Source organism: Triturus cristatus, chromosome 1_1 (assembly GCF_964204655.1).
Source record: "Triturus cristatus chromosome 1_1, aTriCri1.1, whole genome shotgun sequence".
Classification (NCBI taxonomy): Eukaryota; Metazoa; Chordata; class Amphibia; order Caudata; family Salamandridae; genus Triturus; species Triturus cristatus.
This window is the reverse complement of record NC_140579.1, coordinates 1,231,233,898-1,231,250,503: the sequence shown is the minus strand read 5'-3', so window position 1 is coordinate 1,231,250,503 and position 16,606 is coordinate 1,231,233,898. Positions and strand designations below refer to the sequence as shown.

At 48.9% G+C, this 16,606-nt stretch overlaps 1 protein-coding gene across 1 annotated transcript in view; it reads left to right on the top strand.

Moving 5' to 3' along the window:
• LOC146871866 (synaptonemal complex protein 1-like) overlaps positions 1-16,606 on the top strand; it is a 2,219,271-nt gene that overhangs the window by 374,066 nt on the left and 1,828,599 nt on the right. Inside the window, exon 6 of the mRNA XM_085652069.1 lies at positions 8,290-8,400. Within this exon, the coding sequence (XP_085508195.1) occupies positions 8,290-8,400 (111 nt within the window). The remainder of the gene's footprint in view (positions 1-8,289; positions 8,401-16,606) is intronic.

Sequence of the window (16,606 nt, the reverse complement as noted above, 5' to 3'; positions counted from 1 at the left end):
CCACATCCCCGTCCTGCCAGCCCACCAGCGTTACTTGCGGTTCACGGTGGGCCAGGAGCATTTTCAGTTTACCGTGCTCCCCTTCAGCCTCAACAGTGCCCCTCGGGTGTTCACAAAAGTGATGGCAGTGGTCGCAGCTCATCTGCGCAGATCAGGGGTTCCAGTCTTCCCCTATCTCGACGACTGGTTGTTGAAGGCGGGATCGCCCCAAGCAGTCGTCTCCCACCTCCAGACTACGGCCGACCTCCTGCATTTGCTGGGGTTTTCCATCAATGTGCCGAAGTCGCATCTGAGTCCCTCCCAGAAGCTCCTCTTTATCGGAGCGGTTCTGGACTCGACGCAGTTCCGGGCCTATCCTCCGGAACTGCGGGTCCGGGATATTCAGGCTCTGATTCCCATCTTTCGGCCTCTATCCCGGGTGTCGGTCAGGTTGGTGCTGCGGCTTCTGGGTCTGATGGCATCCTGCTGGTGCATCACGCCAGATGGCGAATGCGGGCTCTGCAGTGGGACCTGAAGTTTCAGTAGGCCCAGCATCGGGGCAACCTGTCCGACCACGTCTTGATCTCAGAGGGCGCGATTTGGTCAGCGGCAGATCCCTCTCCCTACCCCATCCGGAGCACGTAGTGGTGATTGATGCGTCCCTCCTGGGATGGGGGCCACATGGGAGAGGCGGAGATCAGAGGCCTCTGGTCTCCGGCGGAGTCCCGGCTCTATATCAACCTTCTGGAGCTGAGGGCGATCCGACTTGCACTGAAGGCATTCCTTCCCACTGTCCGGAGAAGTGTGGTGCAGGTGTTAACGGACAACACCACCGCCATGTGGTACTGCAAAAAACAGGGCGGGGTGGGGTCGTGGACCCTTTGTCAGGAGGCTCTGCTCCTCTGGACATGGCTGGAACATCAGGGAATCACCCTGGTGGTTCAACATCTGGCGGGCTCTCTGAATGCCAGAGCAGACGAACTCAGCCGCCGGTGCATGATGGATCACGAATGGCGTCTACACTCGAACGTGGCACAAGGCCTCTTTCGGCAGTGGGGAGAGCCTTGGTTAGATCTATTCGCCACCGAAGAGAACGCGCAATGTCAGCAGTTCTGCGTGTTGGAGTTTCCAAGGCGGCACTCGCTCGGGACGCCTTTCGTCACGAGTGGAGTTGCGGTCTGTTGTACGCCTTTCCGCCTATACCACTTCTGCCCAGAGTGCTGAAGAAGATCAGGCGCGACCGGGCCCAAGTCATCTTAGTGGCTCCAGATTGGGCACAAAGGTATTGGTATCCCGAGCTACTCAGTCTGTCAATCGATCCCCCGATATGACTGCCTCTTCAGGAGGACCTTCTGTATCAGCAGCAGGGGACGGTCCTCCACCCAAACCTGTCCAGTCTCCACCTCCATGCGTGGAGATTGAGCGGCGACAGTTGAGGCCATTTGACTTGCCTCCTGAAGTCTGTGATGTGATTCTGGCAGCCAGGCGACCCTCCACAAAAATGGTATATGCCTGCAGGTGGAACTAATTTGTTGCATGGTGCACAGCAAAGGCTGTGGATCCCCTTTCCGTCCCTCTTGCTGAGGTTCTCCTCTTTCTTCTTTCTTTGGCCCAGCAGTGCTCTGCTCTGGGCACCCTCAAAGGTTATCTCTCTATTTCTGCTTTCGTACGGCTTCCTGATTAGCCTTCTCTCTTCAAATCCCCTGTTGTTTCTCGCTTCTTGAATGGGCATTACTCACATGTTTCCTCCTGTCCCTTTCGTAATGCCTCAGTGGGATTTGAAACTGGTCTTGACGTTTCTGATGTGCGCTCCCTTTGAGCCACTTCATAATTGTCCCCTTCGTCTCTTGATGCTTAAGACTGCTTTCCTGGTTGCCATCACCTCTGCTAGAAGGGTGAGTGAGCTCCAGGCCCTCTCTTCTCAGCCTCCTTTTCTTTCTGTCCATCCGGACAAAGTTGTTCTCAGAACTCGCCCTTCCTTGCTCCCTAAGGTGGTAACTGCCTTTCACATCGGGCAGTCTGTTACGTTGCCCACCTTCTTTCCGCCTCCGCACCCTTCGAAAGAGTAAGAGAGGCTCCACCATCTGGACCCAGAACGGGCGCTGTACTTTTAATTGGACCGCACCAAGCAGTTCCGGGTGGACGACCAACTCTTTGTTGGCTACGTGGGCGCTAAGAAGGGACGGGCGGTACACAAGCGGACCATCTCTCGGTGGGTCGTTTTGTGTATCAAAGCTTGTTACTCCTTGGCTAAAAAGGAGTCCTGTAGGGCTGAGGGCCCATTCCACTCGGGCCACTGCGGCGACTACTGCTCTGGGCCGGGGAGTTCCCTTGCAGGACATCTGTCAGGCGGCATCGTGGGCCTCACTGCACACGTTTGCTGAACATTATTGCCTAGACAGCCAAGTCCGGAGAGACGGCTTCTTTGGCCGTTCTGTTCTCCAGGACTTTCTGGTGTGATCTTGGTTCGCAGACCCACCACCGGGGTTGGTATTGCTGGGCTATCTATTCTAAGGTGAGGAATCTAACTAGCGTGTTTCTTTCAGATGAACAAGTTACTTACCTTCGGTAACGATGTATCTGTAAGAAACATTAGTTAGTTAGATTCCTCACCGACCCACCCATCCTCCCTGTTCTGTGAACTGATATCTAGGGTGGAGGTCATCCCTTTCAGGGCCCTAGAATTTTTTGGCACCAGTGTTGGTCTCTTGCATGGCTCTGCGTTCCTGGCGCGGAAAGCTATGTACAAGAACTGATGTCAGCGCGCGAGGGCGGCGTCTAAGTACTCCGTCATCCCGGCGGACGAAGCCGACGACGGACGCGGAGCCGCAGGCGACACGCAAGGGTATTGCTGACACAAAATCTTCCGGATCCAGCCTGACGCCTGGGGATATTCTAAGGTGAGGAATCTAACTAACTAATATTTCTTACAGATATATCGTTACCGAAGGTAAGTAACTTGTTCGACAGTTATTAAGGATGCGCTCCCTCACTAGTAAATTGTACAGTCCTTCATAATCGTGCATGTTACTTCCATGAAGCCAGCCTTCCAGACCCTTAATAGCACTAGCTACAAAATATACCGGGGTTGAGTGTGTGCCTTCTTTGTGTCCCTAAACTTAACCCTGTATTGCTCAGTGGTTAACCCAAACCCATCTATGAGAGTACTCTTCAAGACTTTGTAATTGTCTGCATCTTCTTCCTTTACAGTCAAGTGTTTATCTCTACCCTTGTTAGCAAAGGAGAGCCACAGGATAGCTGCCCACTGTCCCTGAGGAACCTTCTGAACTTTACAGGCCCTCTCTAAAGCAGTAATCCACTTATGGATGTCATCACCCTCCTGGTAAGGAGGTACTAATCTGCTCAAGTTCCTGGTGGCAAAGGAGTGTTCCCTAACTTTAGGTTCACTAGTGCTGCCACCATAGGACTCTAATCCCAATTTCTTCCTAGCCCTCTTAACTTCTAGGGTTTCCATATCTAAGGCCAAGTATTCCTTCTTGATTCTGAACTTGACTTGACCTTTCTAAGGAATCCTCCCCCTTGCTAGGGATGGAGGTCCCTATGAAAGTGACAGAGGAGGTTGAATTAACTGAGGAGGACCTGGACCTCCCGTGAACTCTTTGTACCCTCCCAGGAGGAATTAAGGGGGTCCTACCTCTAGAGCTGCCATCTCTGTCACTAGAACTATTCCCTGGGGGTTTAGAGTTCTCCAGTAAGGGGACTTCAGACTCCTCCTGGGCATTCTCAGAAGCAGAGTCATGGGTGTTGGACACTCCTGGCTTCTTCTGGAGTATTACCACCATTACCTAAGACATCCTAAGAGGTTCTAGAGGTCATCCTGTAAGATCATCTCCAAGGGATGATCTTTATTACAGTTGCTGCCAGTATTAAGTTCCCTAGATGCTCACAGGGTCCTTACTTCCTGGAACCGAAGACCACTGTACCTAGAGGGTTGATTCCCACTGGACTCACCAACCTGAGACATGGTACTAGCTGTAGTGTGGTGTAATGCACCTACCTACCCTAGTGAACTAAACTTCCGAAGATTGGAGAAAGGGTTGTGCTAAGACCATTGACAGCCAATCCAAAATGTCCAGTAGAACTTACTGTATAAAAGTATTTTTTATGTGCCTTGCTCATGATGGTTTTTCATGTAACCACCACTTAGATTAAGTGGTAAAACTGTGCTGGCTTTAATCTCAACTGCTGCACGCCAATGTAGGAGGCTGGCTTAGTATATGGTGTACACTTATTCAAGTGATGCACCTTGCACTAATCCAGGCAACCCTTATGGTGATTTTAGGTGTCTTTGATAACCAATAGAAAGCTCTCAAAGTGGTAGTGGTGCAGAACAGCCTTCAGGCTTATCTCAGAGGACTATAAAGCAGCTTGTTTTACCACATTTAATCGACAGTGTAGATTAGATGAAAAAGAACCACACATGTTTTATAAAAATAAGTCTATTTATTACACAACACAATCACTAACACATTGGTATATCTCCTACCCAGAGATATCAACAATACACACAATACTTCAAAATAATCAGGTAAGTAGCACAAATATGCAGTGGTCTCCAGGGGGAGACCAAACCATATACTAAGAAAGTGGAATGGAAACTGCAAAGGAGAATGTGACTTGGACCAGAAGATTCAGAGGAACTCGGGACATAAGAAACCATCCAAGGAAAGTTCCTAGGAACCCCACGAAGGATGTGTGCAAATTGGAAACACAGACACGTGCACAATTGAAGTCAATAGAGAAGTCGCAGTTGCAGTTTTAAAGAAGGATCCTTCTTGGAGGACCCCAAAGAAACCCTTTGGAAGACGGAAGGTTTGAGAGCTACCCCACCCGTGGATGTCCCAGGAACAAGGTTACCTGCACCCTGAAAGCCGGGTGCATGGGGTGAAGTGACATCGGATCCTGCCGTAGACAACACTGGAAGACTTTGAAGGAGAGGTCTCTGGAGAAGCCTGTGATGGAGTCCTGTGGAATCCAAGGATGGATTCTTGAAGAGGAGAAACTGCAAACAGAGAAGACAGAGTCTATGCCACTCGGAGGCGATCAGGAGGCATGGAAGCACAATGCCCACCGATGCCGGGAGGTTCAGAAGTGAAGACGGTGACCTTGTCACTGCAGCTGTGAGGACCAGGCGATGCTGAGTAAGACCAGGAGCCGTGCACGAGCCCTCGCACGTGGGATGTCAGTATCTAGGTGGTCAATTTCCAGCAGGAGCACCAACAAGCCTTGCAAAATTGCAGAGAAGACAGCTCAGGCTTCTAGGGAGCCGTCACCTGTGTTGCTGGGCCTCTGGAAGTCTGTAGGATGACAGGAGCAGCAGACCGGTCAGCTTCTTTGCGGTGCCTTCAGATGCAGGCGAGAGACTCCTTCACTCCAAGGGCGATTACTTTGATTGTCCTTGATGCCCACAGGCGTTCTGGAGAACCTGGATGAAGCACCGACACTGATGATGCAGAAGACTCGAATAGCGAGACCATGAGCAGCAGAAGACTTACTTAATGGAGTCTTGGTTCCAGTCTAAGTCTAACGAAGTCCAAGTGTCCAGACTGTCGAAGAGTGTCTTGTTTTCAAAGGTGAGTCTTGTTCCATGACAAATCTAAGGACCCACCCACAGTGGAGTCCATAAGTACCCTAGGGAAAGGGTTGGAACGATTCGAGGGTCCCTCCCAGATGAGGGGCCGGACAGAGGGGAGGATACTCCACTGTCCTTCGTTCAGTATTGTGCCAGAGAGGGAGCCAAGGGCTCCATGAACTGGCTCAAACCAGAGTATGCAAGGAGGGCACCAAATGTGTCCTTCAAAGCAGTCTGGTGGTGCTGGAAAGTGCCCCCACCCCAACCCATTACACTTAGACTTGTCTGGGAGGTGGTCACACTGCCCTGTGACAGGAAACCTATTGTTCTACCTTCTCCTGCTCGAGCTCAGGTCAGCAGCAGGAGGACAGAATCGTGTCTGTGGTCAGTGGCAGCACTAGCTTGCTGGCAGACCCTGAAAGGCTGATACCGAGAGTACAGAGGGGTTCCCAAGGAAGCCCCCAAGTACATGGGATTATACTTCCAGCACAGAAATCGATTTTGCGGTATGATTTCAACATGTTTGATACCAAACATGACCAGGTTCAGGGCATCCATTATATAGTTAAACTGGCTGACCACACTTTCAAAGTCTGGAGAATTGACTCCTGGGTTTGTAGGGGTGTCCTGCTCATGCAGGGACACCCTCACACTTGTAACCAAGAACCCTGCCCTCAGCAGTGAAGAGCCTGCCATAGGAGTGACTCATATGTTTTAAGTGCAGTGATCTCAGATGTAAGGAAACTTATATCTGTTGTGAGTGGTGCTAGCACCAGCTCACACTGGCTGCAATGGCATGCCTGTAGTCACAGTTTGAGTGGTCTCTCATGGGTGGCATAATACATGCTGCAGCCCATGTGAGACCTCTGGTTGGCCCTGGGTACCTTAGTGCCATATACTAGGGACTTAGAAGGGAACACCAGTAGCCAATTAGGAAGGTACCAAAGTACTTACCAGAACCAATTTAAAGGAGAGCACAGATGCCGGAGCCCGGATTATCAGGATCTCAGCAAACTAAGTCAAAAACCTACTGACACCAAGCAGCCAGATCCTACTTTCCTACACATACCATCTGTGTAATGCGCAGCGCTTCAAACGAGCTAAACTATAAACTACCTTCACCTTCTGTAGCATTCTGACAAGGGAGAAAGTGATCTACGATCTGTCCTAGTTTGCCACACGCCATATGCTGGGACTAAGGATTAGCTGTAGTGTCTTACCCTGTGACAGCAGCCTCCGGACGGACCTCCACCCTGCGGATTTAGCAGAACTTTAATCAGTTATGGCCTCTGCTCACCGGTCTTGTTGCGCAAATGTGAATCCATTCGGGCAGGGGTCCTGTCCTTCGACAACAGTCGGGCTCAGTAAGCCAATCTTTGTTGCCTGGCTCGCTAAAATGTTGCTCGGGTATGACAAAAGGCTTTTGGCAAAACCAGAACAAGTTGGTTTAATTAAACGCAGCGACCGGGAGAGCAGCAACATAGTTGTGTCCAAAGACTGTCTTGATGTACCGAGTTTGTGGCCAGCATTATATACCGTTCTTGAAGCCCAATAAACAAATTACACATTCTTGTAGAGCACGTAAATCCGGGCCTAGTGATAAAAAATAAATTTAACCATCTGATAAGGGGGCACAGGTGGCTCTCGACTTTGTGGAAAGACAATGTGGGCCAGTGTGTATGTGTCCAGATGTCTAGCATGGGGAGTGCTTGATCACTGCGTGTAGTGTGCATGCTATGTTCTGATAGGTTGAGTGTTCCTAACTACATGCGGCATCTGACTTTGTGGTATTTTAGGAATACTCGCGCTTTTGGCCAAACAAGTTTTATTGGGGCTAATTTCCTCAGACGTTTTGTGTAGTAGCTGCCTATCTGTGGGATCAATCTGGGTTTTCCCTGCTTTCTCGTCTGTCTTTGGGATAAGTGTAACCCCACCTGTGACCTATCAATCGGTAGGCTTGGGTTTGGATCGCAGGGCCTGTCTGACCACCTCTCTCTGACTCGGGGTTAATGAGGAGGTCACCTCCGGTGGATTCGACACCAATAATACAGGTTTATTATTACGTGTATATTTAACGGTCATAGATATCGCATTTACCGACATTCTCATTATTATGCGAAAATTTGTCATGGTGTACATCGACATCGTGTTTGCCAGTATTGACATTGTTATGTTTACATATATTATGGCGTACATTCACATCGCATTTACTGATATTAACAGATTTCTTTGGTGTCTTTTCAATTTATTTTTCAATTGTTTTGTTGCTTGTTTAAACGCTTTACACTTGTTGCTTTGTGTAAGGCTGGCTGCTCAGAGCCATAGCAACTCGGGATTGAACTGAAGGTTTGGCAAAAGAAACCTAAAAGTCCTAAGGGGGTTGGTAAGCGTATTACACGGTGAGGTCGCACAACCACACCATAAAATACACCCCATTACCTCACATCCATCCCCTCTTCGTGAGATACTCTCTGTGCTAAGATTTTTCTTGCCGAATGTATTGAGGATTTAGGCAGTGGGCAACAATAACTTAAAAAAAAATATGATACAAACAGAAACTGTTGGTGTTAGTAGGCAAATATCTAAACCATTCTGAGAATATTCTTTGGAGGGTCTTCTGATTTTCTAGTATCACCAATCAAACAGTTTTCTTTTTTAACTTTTTAATGTTGTATACTTTACATATTGCTGTCACTTCTTCAATTTTGTTTTTTTAGGTAAAAAATATGAAGTTATTAGCTGAAGAAGCAACAAAAAGCCAAAAGGATATAGATATACGATGCCAGCACAAAATTGCTGAGATGGTAGCACTTATGGAAAAACACAAGGTATTTTTCATATTTGGATTTGAAGTGCTCTGATAAAGATATCCATGTATTTCATTGCTAACATTGGGTGCCACATGCCTCTTCAGAAAGCCAAGTGTTCAATTTTCATTTTAGAATTAGAAATCACTATCTGATAAACCTTTAATAAATTAATAATCTATGAGTAGAACGCAGAAGATTGCTTGCAAGAACACCTCTTGATCAAGTAATGTTCATAAACCTAGAACTTAAAAGTCATGCTTCAGTAACTTAATTTAGCAATAAGCAAGTGATCTTTGAATGCAAATCTCTTGAAAACATAATGTGATAAAGACTTTTACCTGCATATTCCTTACCTTACTATATTCCACAGGTGTCAGTCTGCATGCTGGTAGGTGGCGCCGATCGGCGCCATAGGCGTCGTCCACACTGGATATGATATGCACAGTGCCTATATAGGTGCCACCCCTGTGTGCTTACATCAGTTCCTTTCAGTGAATCCGGATGAGCTACCGTAGTAATTTTGTTTGCTAACATTTTCACTTTTTGTGGATCTTTTAGCTCCTAGTTTGCCTTAGGGGTGTCCCCTGAGAAACCTGTAGGTTTTAAACCCTGTGGAGTCTGTCATAGGCAAATGTCAGTGACAGACCCCCACCTGGTTTGCTTCTGAAACCTGGATCCTGACCACGACTCCAGGGCCTGCGCCGACTGTTGAACTATGAATCCCAAAATGACCCAGGAGTGTGCCATTGTACGAAGCTGGCTTTTTATGTAGTGTGCCATTGTAAAATGAAAAAAGTAACATGCCTGCTAAATAGACAAAATGGGTGAAACACCTATGTATTTAGAGACGCTAAGAAGTCCCCACTGAGCCTTGTGATTCAAAAATACTCATAGTCCTGAAATAATTATTTATCTGGAAAAACATTCCATTTATTCCAAGAAATATTTAAATTCATCACTGTAATAAGAATATATGACTGAGCAACTGTACATCATATATATACAACTCACAAGACCAATACTTTGACGTACAAAAATTTCAGTGTTCATCACAATATGAACTCTCTCTGGAACCTCCTACCCACACCCCACTCATATACACACCTTCAATCATAAATCCCAAAACAATCCAGAAGTGTGCCATTGTAGGAAGCTGGCTTTTTATGTTGTGTGCCAATGTAAAGACACACCATAAAAAAAGTCCAGAAGACCCTTATTGGTTTACAGGGCTTACTTTAATAATCTCATGTGCTCTATTTGTAGTAGTGTGGTCAAACAGCTTAGGCTTATCAGGGGATAGTTAAGCATTTGTTGCACACACAGAGTCAATAAATGGTACACACACGCAAGAAGAAATCTGAGACCTATTTAGAAAATTAACATGGAAACAGTAAAATGCTCAAATAATGTTATCCTAGGGGAGGAAAGACATGTACTGCATACATATAGTTGCAAGTGGTTGTAGAAGGTGCCATTTAGGGCTAAAGGTGCTTGGGGTCCAATGTCCAAGAACCACCAGCAGTTCGGGTTTACCTGCCCTGGTGCGGCTGGGTGCAGAGGTGCTGGTTGTGCTGGTAGCCTCAAGTGCTACACTGTTTAGTCCAAAGTACCTGTAGCAAAAAGGCTGCATGTAGGGACTTAGAGGCAAGTCTGGCAGAACCCAAAGAGGGGCTCAGCTCCTGAGGTCTCTGGATCAAAGGGAAGCAGTCAGTTTTTGTGAACCAAGGCTGTGGGGCTCAGAATCAGAGGTGTTTGGCCGTCTAGCCACTTGAGTTGGAGGCTCTTTTTGTTCTCAGTCTTGACTTGCGGAGGGGAAGAAAACAAAGAGCAGGGCCACTCTTGGTGTGAACCTCTTTGGTCCTGATGACCCTCAGTGGACAGGTCGGTTTTAGCTGCAATGGTGTCCGGACAGCACACTCAACAAGCCTAGTTGCGGCAAATGCTCCAGTACCCATGGTATTGGTGCAGGGGGGCTCCTGGAGAGTCTAGCATTTCGAACCTCACTGGAGAGATGGGACTGACCTCTGGAACCAAGGTGACCTTCTCCTGGTGAGATGCTCCCAAGGTGGGTCAAATGGCCAGCAAAATGAAGTACCAGACAAGTGCGGTTGGTGCCTGGAGATGCAGCGGGATGGGTTTTCTAACCCAAGGGAGATGGTAAGTGGTTGTTGAAGTACTGAACAGACCTCCAAGGGTTTGGGGAGGAGGTTCAGCTTCTGGACGAGTTGGTTCGGTAATTATCGAAGTTATCAGCAACCAGGCAGGATTGGGTGCCAGTTTCGGAGCAGGTCCTCTGTTCTTGCACTGTCAGCTCTTGTATGTCCCTCTTAGGTTCCCAGGTAGACAAATCTGAAGTTCTTGTGTCAGGGGGACTCCTAAATTCTGAATTTTGGGGTGTTTAAGGGAGTTAAGGGTAGTAGCCAATGGGCTAGCTATTCCTGGAGTGTCTACGCCACCCTTTATGGCCACTTCCTATGAGGATTGGGTATAATTTTAACCCAGAGTTCCTAGTTTCTCCAAAACCAAGATGGTGAAGCACTTATTCGACTGTCCTCCTCAGGTGACTCACCTTAGGGGTGTGCCTAGCCTGCAAGTGTGACAGGCCTTCTGACTATCTAATTTCCCACCTGCTCCGGTTCCAAATGAGCCTCAGGGTAGGGGGTGGTGTTCTCCAGGTCTGTGGGAAGCTGTGGTTGCATTTCAAAGGCACCAGAGGTTTTGAAGCCTCTGGTCTTCAGATGCTAATCTGATAGCCATTCTCCTGGAGGAGGTGTGATCACTTTCTGCCGGACAGCCATTGTTCCTGGCCTCAGAGAGCATGGGCTTTCACCTGCAGGGTGTCGGAAACTCATCTGTGGTGACAGGCTGGAATATACCAGTCACCCAGTACACTTTGTGACTAGTAGTATTTTAGGGGGCACCTCTAAGGTGCCCTCTGGGTGCATGTCATAATAAATCCGGTACTGGCATCAGTGCGGATTTATTGAGACAAGATGTTTGATACCAAACATCAGTATTTTAAGTGAAGCCATTTGTAGCTGGGTAATTCGTAATAACCAGTGCCCAGTACATACCTTAAGTTGGCTTCCTGATCACATGCAATGCTTAGCAATGGAACTAGGCATTACAGGGACACATTTGCTCAGGCAGATGTGCCCTCACATGTAATATAATGCACCCTACCTTAGGGCTCTGCGGCCTGCTGTAGGGGTGACTTAGATATAATATGTGCAGTGTACAGGGGCATGGCATACACTGAGTGTGCCATGTTGTGTTTTCAGAATGGTTTGCACCATTTCACATATCCTGAAATGGCAGTCTACATGGAGTTTGTGTGTGGATCCCTTAGAGTGACAAAATAAATGCTGCAGCCCTTAGGGACCATCTTTAATACTCATGGCCTGGGTACCAGCTGTACCATTTACCAGGCACTTAAGGGGTGCAGAAGTCCTTGCGATTGGGTTACAATTGCAGACTTATTTTGTTTTTAGGGAAAGAGCACTGGCACTTGGGCCTGGTTAGCAGGGGCCCAGTGCACTACCAATCAACAACATCAGTACCAGTGAGCAAAATGTGGGGGTGACGATGTCTAAAAGTGGCTTTTTCCTACAGCCATGAAGCTCCTGGCTACTTGACACTGGGCAGCTCCCCATTACATCAGGTCCCGGTCACCTCGAAGGTCGGGCCTACTCTCAGAGTTGCTCCAACTGGTCACCGTCAAGGTCCAATCATTGCCAGGTTTGTCCCACAAAAAGACGTCAGAGATGTCAAAGCATTCTTTCATTTCACCACGCTGGTCCTAGTCTTCTGACAAGTCACAGGAACAGTGACACAACTCTCATCACATCTCTCTCACCTCCCCGCGGAGCTTGCGCCTGGGTCCTCTCTGCGCCTCCCTGACTTCCCTCAAGTCAGAGCAACACATGCTCAACTCAAAGAGTTTTATGAGGCTATGAACCTCATATTTGGGTATTTGGACCCCTCTGGAGTGCCTTCAGGCTCCACTTTTTCCGAAGGTGCCCCAACACCAGTTGTGCTCCCTGGATCCGTTCTGCGATCTGGACCGACTCCAGTCGTGAGTCCACAACCTTGCTGGGGTTTGGTCACATGACGCTATTCCCAGCACCACCAACGCTCATTTCTCTTTTGGAGACGGTGCCTTCCTTTCCTGACAGGCCCTGTAAGGAATATGACTGGGGCAAATCTGAGGACTACTCTGGTCCCCTTGAATTGGCCGAAGATAATTTGTGTGAGGACTTGGCTGATGCCAGTGGTCTGAAAACTTTAGCAGACACTAGCTTGGTCTCTCCTCCTTGTGTGGCAAACGTAGGAAGGAGCCTCATTTGCTATGGTCGTGCGGAGGGCGGTTGAGGTCCTAGAGCATATGCTGCCCTTGGTGAAGGTCAAGACCAATGTCTTGACATAGGTGCTTCAACCCAGGGAATCTCACACAGTCCCCCTCCTCCCCTTCAGTGAAGCCCTTAACAATGTCCTGCTCGAGGCCTGGGCCAAGCCATGCACAGTCACCCCTGTGCAAAGGATGATCGCCCATCACCACTGCCGCCGCTCCTGGGGATCCAGCTTTCTACACCCAGCACCCCACCCCTGAGAGCCTGGTGGTTTGGGCTTCAACATCCAAACTTCATCTTTGCACATTCCCTACCACTGCATTGGAAAGGGAATCTAAAAGGCTGGACACTTTTGGTAAGGGGATTTTCTCCTTCACCAGCCTTGCACTGCGGTCAGTGAACACCACGTGCTTCTTGGGCAGATATAGCCATGCAGTGTGGGAATCGGTTTTGCACATGGTCTTGGAGGAAGCCTGAGCCATCCAGACCAAGGCTATTGCTAATTGCAGGAATGCAGCACACTTCACAATACACTGCGGTTTGATTATGACAGACTCGCTGGGCAGAGCCATTGCTTCATTTGTGGTGCTACTTCGCCACACCTCGCTGAAAACAACTTGCCCAGGCATCCCTTATGAACATGCATTTCAACAGCACTCACCTTGTGAGGACAAGGCCAATTTGGCGCTTGAGCCCTTAAAGAAGAGTAGGACCACCGCCCTGTCGTTGGGACTCACTATGGTCCCACTCCAGTTGCACTCTTCCTTTCACTCCTTACGTAGCTATGGTAGGGGCTACCAGCTGCATCTTTTTCCATCCAACCACAAATGCCAGCAAACCCCCTTAGTCCTTGTAGGAGAGTAGGGTCTGCTTTCTATGTTCACTCCCACTTTTTGCTATTGCTTCACTGGTTTTCGACTTAGATGTGGCTTTGGGGCTGCCAATCAGACCCACAGCCCAGCTGTTCTCTCTCTAAATTCATACTATGTACTTTAGGTGCATAACCCAATTGGTAAAGATCACCTTATTGGCCCCTGTATAGTGTACCTTAGGTACCCAGGGCATAGGTGTACCCTAGGCCTGCCCGGGGCTGCAGCATGTATTATGCCACCCCTGGTCTGGCCTTCCATTATGACACAACTGGCTGATCACTCAGCTGGGGCAAGGTTGTGTAATCACCCCTTGCTTAGGTATAGTATTCCTATACCTACCTTATATAGAGACACATGTGTACCTATCAGCCACTCCTATGGCAGGCCTTAACAATCCTGGAGGCAGAGTGCTTGGTAACATGTGAGATGGTGCTCTAGCATGAGCTGAGCCTGTCTGCAGCTTTCGGAACCATGTCCTTAAAGCTGTTCTATGATATAGCCTACCATATACTCTTAAAGTACCTTATAATCTTAAACGGTTATGGTAACTATGGTTTGGCTTTATCAAAACATGTCGTGTAAGGTGTCTAACACTTTGGAATAATACCCCCATACCATTTCTGGCGATGAGGATATTATTCCTCCCTTCTAGAGGGAGAATACATGTTGAAACCTACTTACCCGGTTAAAGTTAACCAGAGCCCCAGCATCACAACATGGATGCTGCTGCCACAGACACAAGTTTGACCTCCTGCTGCTGGGAGTCCTTCCAGCGAGGGAGGCTTGGACAATAGGTTTCCTGCCTTGGGAGGTGCGAGCACCACCCCAGACAGGCCTTAGTGTATTGGGGCAGGGAGGGATGAAAGAAACTAGACACTGCCTGGGGCACACAAGGTGTCCCATGCATAGTCCAGTTCAAACCGGCGCTGGGGCACTCCAGCCCCAGCTCTGGTGCGAAACTGGACAAAGGAAAGGGGGTGTAACCACTCCCCTTCCTGGTCCCACCCATAGGAGGGAACTTGCAGGTAGCCCAGCCCAGTATATCAGTAGGTAGCTGAGCCCTGCAGAATTAGATTATCCTGAATCTGCAACTTGAACAGAAACTCTGGACCTTCGACATTCGACCTCAGGAAGAAGACTGAAGAATCTCCCTTGTGGCCGAGGAGTGACCACCCTGGGCAACCAGGCACCATCCAGCGACCGCTGCTTGCTTTGCGACTGATCCTACGAGGGACGACTGCAGAGACTGACCAGCGCCGAGACTTCCAGACACCTCTGAACCAGATCCACATCTACAGCAAAGCTGAAACCCGTGGAGGCGACGAGGGACGTGGGACCGGCGACTTGGGAAAAGTGGCTAGTACCTGACTAGCGTGACTTCTGAGGCTTCCTCGAGGCTGTGCTTGGGGAATTGAGAAGCCCCCATCCCGAGCACCATCTGCAAAGAAGATCAGCTCCCCACACTTCACGTGTTCTGCGTGGGGCCCTTCTGCACCTGAGTTGCTCGACGTGTTGTCCGGTTGCTGGCCCGTTGGCTAGTGACCTCTGCGACGACGAACCTTTGATTTCACCTTGCTGGTCCGGCTCCTCCAGACTGGCACTCGCTCCTCTGTGAAAAAGAAGCACCCCAGACCTTCCTGGTCTGCACCAGAAGCAAGTCCTCCATTCTGGGTGGGTTCCGCTTACCAAGGCTTGTTGGGTCCTAACTAGACATCGACGCCGCCGACAGCAAGAGCCTTTGTGGGACAGCTCGCCTCCTGGTCCTGGTCGTCCTCGACGTCTCCTGGTACCCGTGGCTGCTGCGACAAGCTTCACCTCTTCACCTGCATCTGCACGCCATCGCCTGGTTCCTTCCCGGCTCCTGGCTGGTGACCTAGACTCTGTCCCTTCTGCTTGCAGGTATCCTTCCTTCTTGATTCCATCCTTGGGATCCACCGGACTCTCTTCACTGACTGCCTGTCAGCAACTTTCCTTCAGGCATCCATAGGAGTCAACGACGAAACCCAACGCAAGTTCACACCTATGCACCCGCAGCCCATGGGCTAGGTAACTTGAGTACTCCGGTGCTCACAAGGGTATTGACTATCCTAGGGTCTAGTTTCCAAGTCTCGAACTCCTAGCTATTCCAGAAGTGTCCTAAAACTGTTAATTTCTAATAACTACTATTTCTATTGACGTTTACGCATTACGCGTGAGTGTTTCCACTCTGCACCTGAATCCCGTGGGCCTCCCACTTCCTAACCTTTGGTAGTATAGTGTAGCCCCAGCGATTCCCTAGGCCTATCCTGTGTTCGTGACAGTGGTTCTTATACCACTTACTTAGTATATGGTTTGCGTGGCCCCTAGGGCCTAACTGTATTACTTACCTGTGTGACTTAATGTATACTTAAATAAGACTGTGTTGTACTTACCTCGAATCTCATAAAGAGTGCTGAGGGTTTGACTAGAATAAATACATTCTATTTTTATATATATCTGTTGTGGTGTCCTTTCATTAGGTATTCAAGGGATTACAAATGGTATAACAGCTGGCTTCACATGCCATACAGAGTTTAGCCTAAGACTGCTCTTGTCCATGCTACCACTAGGATAGCTGGTCTATAAGGTTGACTTTACAACCAATCGCCATAAGGGTTGTTTGGACTGATACAAGGTGTACACTAGAATTAGTGACCTCATATATCAGGCCAACTTCTCACAGTCCTTTCATGGCCACCGACACGGCTCCCAGAAAACTCCTGTAATCTAAGGCCAGAGATCTGCCCAGTCTGCCCCCCCCCCCCCCCGCAGCCTCCAAACCTCTCTAATGTGCCCTCTCTGCATCACAGGCAAACAGTTGGTGGCAGGATCATGCACCACTTGCCCCGCTGACGAGCTATAACTTAGGAAAACTGGGTGCTTTAAATTGTTCCACAGGTTTGTGCCCTACAATTCACAGAAACGCTGCCACCTTCCACAGATCGACTGACGGTGGGCCATCTCTCCCTGCTGCTTCAGTAAGTA